The sequence below is a fragment of the Eubalaena glacialis genome, chromosome 19 (genome assembly GCF_028564815.1).
Source record: "Eubalaena glacialis isolate mEubGla1 chromosome 19, mEubGla1.1.hap2.+ XY, whole genome shotgun sequence".
NCBI lineage: Eukaryota > Metazoa > Chordata > Mammalia > Artiodactyla > Balaenidae > Eubalaena > Eubalaena glacialis.
The window spans coordinates 53,161,609-53,169,520 of record NC_083734.1 but is presented as its reverse complement, the minus strand read 5'-3'; the positions used below and the strand labels follow the sequence as shown (position 1 = coordinate 53,169,520).

The 7,912-nt window shown below is 63.4% G+C and overlaps 1 protein-coding gene across 1 annotated transcript; it reads right to left on the bottom strand.

The window, feature by feature from the left end:
- Window positions 1–1,051: 1,051 nt before the first annotated feature.
- CBX4 (chromobox 4) lies at window positions 1,052–7,273 on the bottom strand. Its single transcript, XM_061176034.1, has 5 exons — window positions 7,124–7,273; window positions 6,934–6,977; window positions 5,720–5,785; window positions 3,508–3,574; window positions 1,052–3,228 (listed from the first exon to the last, which is right to left on the bottom strand). Exons 1-5 carry the CDS (start codon window positions 7,190–7,192, stop codon window positions 1,825–1,827), a joined length of 1,650 nt encoding a protein of 549 aa, XP_061032017.1. The 5' UTR covers window positions 7,193–7,273; the 3' UTR covers window positions 1,052–1,824.
- Window positions 7,274–7,912: the final 639 nt, after the last annotated feature.

Below are 7,912 nucleotides of genomic sequence, written 5' to 3'. Positions count from 1 at the left end.
GTGGCCCCTGGCCCTGCTCGGTCACTCCAGCCAGGAAGATCGCTGCGTCTGCAGAAAGCTGGCCAAGGCCGGCCGCAGCATTCCCGGGTCGCGGCTTCCAGGCCCGGGGGAGCCGCACCTCGGAGCTCGGCCCACTCCCCTTGCCCCCTCGGGGCCCTTAACCCCTTCCTGCTTGGGGAAACCAAGGGCCCCAGCCTTGCCACCCAAAACAGGACGGGTGAGATGGGATCCCACATTACCCTGCTCACTAAGGAAGTGGGGACGGGCAGGCCTTGCTCCTCTGGCCTCTTCCCCCTCCCACTCCCCATCCACCTCGCAGGAAGCCCCCCGCCCCCTGCCCTGGCCGCGCTCGCGGCGCCTCCAGTCGGAGCCTCTGGCCTGGTGGTTTCCGGGGAGAGAGGCTGGCAGAGAAAGAGCCTCGCAGCTTCCTCGGTGGGGCGGGGCCAGCGATGGCAGCAAGGGACGCTGGAGAGGGTGGGAGGATCCCCTCCCGGCTGAACCTGCCCTACCGGGCAGGGATTATTAGGAAGGAACACTCCTGCTACATCAGGGCCAGCGCCAGGGTGTGTTGCGCCCTGGGGTCGGGGGTGGGGGTGGGGGGGCAAAGATCAGCAGGTGCCTGGCGGGCGCGGCGCTGGGGGCTGGCCCCACCCAAGTCTCCGCCGCTCGCGCACCCGTGCACCCCTCCCCCCCCCCCCCCCACGCAGATCCCGGGTTTGCCAGCGCGGTGGGCAGCGAAGCCCTGACAACTCTGAGAGCGGGGGCGACGCCAGCACAACCCCCCCGCAGGAATTCCCCTCTCCTTTGGAGAGCCTCTCGACTTCCGGGGAGCGGGGTCACTACCCGGGTGCGGGCGCCTCTGCTCGCGAAACCAGTCCACTTTGCTTTTGCAAAGGTTTCAGCGCAAGTTGCGATAGGTTCCCCCACAACCTCACCGCCCCCCCCCACCCCCGCCAGACCTAAGGCGGAAGCGGGATGGGGAGAGGGGTGCAGCCACCTCCTGAGCCTCTGACGTTCGCTCTTCGCTAATCTCAAACAGCGAAAGTGCACCTTCAACATCTCCATTTAATATTTACATTCAAGCAGGTAATAATTGGAAGCTTATAGTTTAGACATTTCTAGTAGCAGCAGTTTCTAGAGAGCTCGTTTAGCCTTTTAACAAAAAAAAAATTTTTTTTTGCACATAGAAACAACACATCCATGTGTACAGTATCAAAAAATATATACCAAGGTTACTGGTATTGCAGTTCCTGGAAGGGGAGGAAATGAAATCAACCGAAATACTGAATGAATGGGTAGAAAGGTAAACAGAAAATAGTTTGTCTGATATAGAATATAACATGATCTAGAGAGAACTCCATAAATCTAGGTTTTTATATTTCAATATATAAATACCTACAAATAAATATATATATATCAGCCCGAAGGGGGTGGTGGGCCTTTTGAGCTCAAACAATACATTTCAATAATAACACCACGTACAAACGGGAGTAAAGTCTGCACTTGACAAGTTAGCACGGTTAAAATATAATACTATAACTCTTAGACCGCCTCGAGTGGCTGCCCTGTCAGTCCCGGAGGTCCACGAGAGAGGGGATGGGGCAGATGAGGGGCGAGACCCGCAGGCACGGCGTGGAAGGCGCCAGTGTGGGCCGGGCGCTCCAGCCAGAACCCGGTGGAGGGGCGCGGTTGACGCGGCTTCTGGCATTTTCGCGCTGGGGCCCGGCCCGGATCTCCCGCAGTTGGAGAGAGGAGGAGTCCGCCCCCAGGCCCCAGGTGTTAAGCCCCGGCGGGTACAGCGCTTTCCCTTCCGAAGCCCTTCGGCTACACCGTCACGTACTCCTTGAACGTGACGGTGAGGCAGTTTGCGGTGACGTCGGTGATAATTATATTCCCAAAGAAGGGTTTGAACTCGCTGAGTGGCTCCTCGGGCTCGTCCTGGGCCTCGGTCGGAGGCTTCTCGGCCGCTGTCGCCGGCTCAGCTGCCACCGCCGCGGTTGCGGGCGCCTCAGGCTTCACCTGGAGGGCGCTGGGCGGCTCCCCGGCCTCACCGCGCGTCTTGACGCAGCGCAAGTCTATGGGCTCGTCCAGGTCTGAGTCCAGCAGGATGACCTCCGGTTGCGGGAGGGCGGCGGCAGGGGGGACGTCCGCGGGGCGCTCGGCGGTGGGGCTGCCCCCCAGGCAGGTGGGGGTGCTAATGCTGCGCGCTGTCAGGCGCTTCTTGCAGGGCTCTCGCTCGCCGTGGGTCTCGGAGAGGCAGCGCTTGCGCGCGTGGGAGAGATTTAGGTCGACGGCGTGGTGATGGTGGTGGTGGTGGTGGTGGTGATGGTGGGAGGGCGGCTGTGTGCCGCGGGGCGGGTCCCAGGCCAGCAGGTCAGGCTTGGTGGTGAGCTGCAAGGGCTGCTCGCCGAAGGCCTCCTTGGTCGGGGAGAGCTTGCGGGAGCCGGCCTCCTGGGGCTGCAGGTCCCCGGCCCCCGGCCCCTCCTCCTCCCTCCTCTTGGAGGGCGTTTCCACCTTCTTCTCCTCCGCCCCCGCGGCCTTTTTGAAAGTCCTGTCTGCCGGGGGGTGACGCTCCTCGGCAGCCCGCTTCTTGTGGCTGGGGGAGCGCGCCTCGCCCTCGGCTGCCTCCCCTGACTTGATCTTCACCGCCTGCATGCCGTTCTCCATGTACTTGCTCATCACGATCACGATGCGTCCGTTCTTGTTCTTGTTTTTGACTATCTTCATCTTGCCCCCAATCCCGTTGCCCGTCACCGCTTCCTTGGGGGCCGGCGTCATCCCGTTGGGGGGACCCTTCTCGGAGCCCTTGCCTGGAGCCCCGACCGCACCGGCCAGGGGCTTCACCGCTCCCAGGTAGCCCTTGGCCCCCCCGCCGTGGGCCCACTTATCGGGCGGGTGGCTCTTGGCGCCTAGGTCCGGGCAGGTGGGGCTGGGCGCCTCCTTGTGGCTGCCCTGGTACTGCAGGTCATACATTTTGGGGTCCGGCTGGTAGGGGTGGTGCTTCTTGCTGTTGAGCTGGTAGTAGTATTTGCCGCTCTTGCCTGGCGGTGGGGGCTTGCCCGCCCGCTCCTTGCTGTGCGGCTGGTACTGGTGGTGCTTCTTGCTGTTGAGCTCGTACTGGTGCCCCTGGCCCTTGCCCTGACCACCCAGCTCCAGCTTGGCGCGGTTGTCAGCTGAGGAGTCCTGGAGTCCGGTCAGCACGTTGGAACGACGGGCAAAGGTAGGTACCTAGGGGAATGGGGGTAGAAATGGAGGGAGAGGTAAGAGGAGGGGTAAGGCCAGCCCCAGAGCAAGCCTCAAGCACCAGGACTGTCCCAGCCCCTACCAGGTCAGCAGCTGCGTTATGGGGTGGGGGGGCGGGGAAGGGTGTGGGAGGTCATGATGAAAGGAAGTGGAATTGGGTGTTCTGGAGGAACTCCCCATGACTTCCGGGCCTGGAGGCAGCTCAGGTGGCAATGTCATGGGAAAGACTTGTGGACGGCCCCCGGGGCCAGGGAGTGTATTCACCTGCACCACCAGTGGTTTGGGCTTCGGCCCTCGCTTCCGATATCCCATCAGCTGCTCCTGCCGTTCCCTGGGGAGAGGGAACAGAAGGCAGTGCTATTAGCCTCAGAGTCACCTCCCTCCTGCTATGCCCCAGCCTGCGGTGATGCCCCCACTTTGGTGAGCAGCGGGGCCAGCAAGAACCGGAAGGATCAAGAGCTCACGGCAGAAGATCGCCTCGGCCGCCACTTGGGTGCCTCGGTCCAGCCCAGAGTCCCGCTTTACGCCCACACCAACCCCTATCTGCCCAAGGGGTCTTCTCCAAAGGTTTCCCCCACCTCAGATGTCCATACCTGAACCGGGCCCCCACACAGCCCTGCCTCTTTGGCCTGCAGCTTGGGGCTGGGCGGCTTGGCACTGGTGTCCACAGCCTTGGGCCCGGGGCCCTGCACAAAGTGCACTGGGCTTCGGGGTCCAGGGGATGCAAACAAGTCCAAATGAGGTGTGCGTCGACCCTGGGCCTCCCCGTCAGAGGCACGGGATGCTAATGACCTCATTAAGATTCAGATAACGAGTGCCGCCGGCAGAAGGGAGGACTCGTTTCCTTAAAGGCCAGGCACTAAACAGGGGGAGGGGCTGCGCCCTTGTTTACACAGCGGCAAATGAGCCAATTAGGGGCTGGGGGCGGGGGCCGGACACCGAGGCCAGGGCCTGGCCAGGTTCGCAGCCACCTGGTGAACCGGCTCTGGCAAGGCCTGGGCAGAGCTGCTGGGCGGGGCGACGCGGGGCGGCACGCAGAAGCACCGCCTCCTCCACGAGCCCGGGCTCCCAGCCTCCCCTGATTTCCAAATTATTAATAAAGCTCATGGCGGTAGCGGTGCTCAATACAGCTGCCAGGCTTCCGCCTGCGGCCTGGTGGAGGGTGGCCTGAGGCTGGGGGGAGGATGATCCTAGCACTGCCCAGCCCTCTATGGGAGAAGGGAGTGCCTCTCCAGCGTTGGCCAAAGTTGCAAACCATTCCCGGGCCAGAAATCTGCTCTCCAGCGACCCTAGGCACCCCCCCCACCCTTGGGCTAACCCAGGGGAGTTCCACCCTGCCTGGGGGCCCGGGCCGGGGCCTAACTCCAAAGTTGCATGGCATTGCAACAGCCTGCGTTTTAAGTCTTTGGGGACCCATTATGCAACATGGCATCAGCCGCTGACATGGTTATAGGGTGATGAACTCCCAGGTGGAACCGGGGCAGGATCCCTTCTCGGCGCCCCCCTACATCGCAGGAGAGCAACTTCCCTGCTGGTCGCTCGTTCCAAGGGTCTAGAGTTTACAGTTTTAGCGCCAAACGCGCCACAGGAAATAATGCAAAATAAAAGGGGGAGGAGGGATGGAAGGCAGCGGTGTGGCCCAGCTCCGCGGGCTCTTGCCGCTCCTCCCCTCCTCGATCGCCCTTCCCCCTTCTGTCCTCCCCGAAACAGAGAACCGCAGCCACCGGCGGTGAATCCAGCTGCAGCAGCTGCAGCGTGACAAGCATCTGTGCCCACGATGAGCCCCTCGTCAGAAGCCACCCCTCCACCACCAGGCAGTGCCCATCCCACACCCTTTGGGCCAAGCTCCCCCTGCCCTGAGAATGGGGTCCAGACCCACCAAGCAGCCTAGTGGGAGGTGTGAAGGGCACGCAGCTCCAGAAAGAATCTGTCCCCTGCCAATCCCAAGCTCCCTGGGGGGTGAGGGTGGCAACTTAAGGCCTTGTCAACTTTTCTCCAGTCCCCAACAGGTTAAGTTCAGTTCCGTGACGTCCGGTGGTTTCACAATGCCAGCTCCCTTGGAGCTGCCCCGAGAGTTGCCCGTGCCAAGCGGCCAGTGGCAGCAGGAAAGCAACACCTAGGCTCCGGGGGTGGGGCTTCAACGTAGCGAAAGGAGGGGGGCCGGCAGGGAACCAGGCACAGCCCCAACTTCTCTGCGCAGCTGTAGGGCCACCCGCACGCACCCTTCCCACAGTTTCCCCCAAACACAAGCCTCTCCTTCTCCGGCCCTGCCCTCCCCACCCCAAGCTGCAGCAACCGCCAAGGATGTTGGTTAGAGGAGCCGAGGCCCCAGCCGTGCCCATTCAGACCCGGGGGGAGGGGACTCCTGCCAGCCCCCTCCCGGCCCTTTCCCCCTTTCCTGTTGCAGCGTTGGCCCACTCTCCCATTCCCATATACGGTCACGGCTGCGAGAGGCGGCTGCTTGAGGGACGCTCACCTGTTCTGGAAGGCGATCAGCAGCCGGGGATCCAGGATGTTCTCCTCGGGTTCCCACGTGTTATATCTTGCAAGGGAAAAGGGAGGGGGACACGGCGTAAAAAAAAAAACCGAGCCAGCTTTGCGGCCTCCAGGTGGGGAATGACATAAGGCCCTACTCTGTCTTCATGAACCGAAAGCTATTTAGCTGTGGATGTGGGGGTGGAGAGTAAATTTCTGCAGGCCTGACACGGTCCCTGATACACCCTCCCCGAGTCAAAATAAACACACAAGGGCAGGAAGAAAGGGGAGGGGTAAGGAAAATGAAACTAGCAGTTTATTTTGCAGTTGTCAAGAATTTTAAGCATGTTACTGCGACATGTTCCAAAGCCACTTTGCTCACCAGGAACCCTGCGTGCAAAGCAGCCAAAATGCAAAGTCGCAGTCCCCTCCTCCTCTCCCCAGCCCCGAGTCTCCGCGAGGGCTTCAGCCATTCTCCATTTGACCCCTAATCCGATAACCGTCAGCCAAGCGGCCCCCCACACCCCCTCGCGGCCCTGGAGCCCGCTGTCACGGGCAAGCAACCCCCAAATACTCAGCAACACAAAAATATGCCTCTGTGTGTGTGTGTGTGTGTATGTGTGTGTGTGTGTGTGTGTGTGTGTGCCTGCGCGTCTGTCTCCATCCGGTGCCTTCGCATTTCAAAAAAAAAAAAAAAAAATTCCCCACCAAAAGCGCCGCAGTGACAGTTCCCAACATTTTCTGCTTTTTTTCTTCCTCTCCCTGCACCACTAGGAGGGAAGAGGCACACAATTGCATTTTCGTCGCTTTTTAATTTTTTTTTTTTTTGGTTTTGCAATATGGAGCCGTTCGGTGGAGGGAAAGGGGAAAGGAGCCATTTTCTGCTGCACATCAGTCAGTGCCTGCGCCCTCCCTCCCTCCGCCGGCCTCCCCGGCTCGGCCCCGCGTCTCTCCAGCTCCTCCGGCTCCTTTTAGTGCATAAATTAGTGATGGCATTTCCCGGAGAGCAGAGCACAACACAGGGCGCCGGGCTCGGGCTCGGCGGCTCGGCTTCCCCAGTGCCTGCCACCGACTTCCCCACCCCCTCCTCCCTCCACCCCACCTCCACCCCGCCTCCCGTCCGCTCCCCCCACCACCCCACCAGCCCAGCGGGTCCGGAGCCCGGGAGCCCCGCGCCTCGGCACCAGGCTCCCCCGCCCCTCGGCCGCTACTTACTTGGGGGACCAGCCTCTCCATTTCACCAAATACTCCACTCTGCCCTGAGGGGGGAAGAGACAGCACTCCATCAGCTTCCGCGGGATCCCCGGCTCCGGCCCGCAGCCTCCCCACCCCCTCCCCGCCTCCCCGCGGGCTGCTCCGGCTGCCGCTCCCCCGCCGCCTCGCCGTCGCCCCCGCGCCGCCCTACCTTGCGGATCCGCTTCTTCTCGATGCTCTCCACCGCGAAGACGTGCTCGCCAACAGCTGGCAGCTCCATGGCCGAGCCGGAGCGCGCCGGGGCGCGGGCGGCCGGCGCGGCTGCAGACGCTGCTGGCTCCCGCCGGCGCCCCGCTGCCGCCCCGGCCGAGGCGCCCCCGCCGTCCGCCCCGCCGCCGCCGCCGCCGCCGCCGCCGCTCGCCCAGCACAGCCCGGCCGCCCGCCGCTGCCCGCGCCCGCCCCGGCTCCCGGCTCGCGCTCGCTGAGACAACTGAGCCCGGGCCGCGGCTGCACAAGAACTCATGCAAATCCGGACGTCAGCGGGCGGGGCCTCGCCGGGCCCTGCTCGGCGTCAGGGGGCGGGCCGCAGCCGGGATTGGCGCAGCCGGGCCTACCGGAGGCCCCGGGCCTGGGCGGCGGGGGGGTGGGGGGGGGGAGGAGGAAGGGCGCGGGAGGGGGCCGGGAGGTGGAGGGCGCCGGGGAGGTGCAGGGGGAGGGATCTGCGAGCCTGGGAGAGGGACACTGGAGGGAGGGAACGGGACCGGGCCGGAGAGGTGTGTCGGCGGCGGGCCGAGGCGGGGTGGAGAGCTTGACGGGACCGCGAGGGTCTGGCTGCGACCCCTCGCCTGCGGCCTACCGCCTCGGCCGGCTCCCTCGCCTCTCATTCTCAGCGCGCACTGCCCAGGGACCCCTGCCGGGGGCCACGGAAGCATCCACTGCAGTTTCCATTTGCACCGAATTGCATCATGTGCAGACTCCCAGGGGGTCGCCGGCAGGGGGC

Bases quoted from the DNA above. Each gene is read 5' to 3' on its own strand.
- CBX4 (XM_061176034.1), bottom strand. From the start codon at position 7,192: ATGGAGCTGCCAGCTGTTGGCGAGCACGTCTTCGCGGTGGAGAGCATC. The intron at 5,786-6,933 runs GTAAGTAGCGGC...TTCCCTTGCAAG, and splicing joins TGGAGAGGCTGGTCCCCCAA to ATATAACACGTGGGAACCCG. The intron at 3,575-5,719 runs GTGAGCGTCCCT...CCCTCTCCCCAG, and splicing joins CTGATCGCCTTCCAGAACAG to GGAACGGCAGGAGCAGCTGA.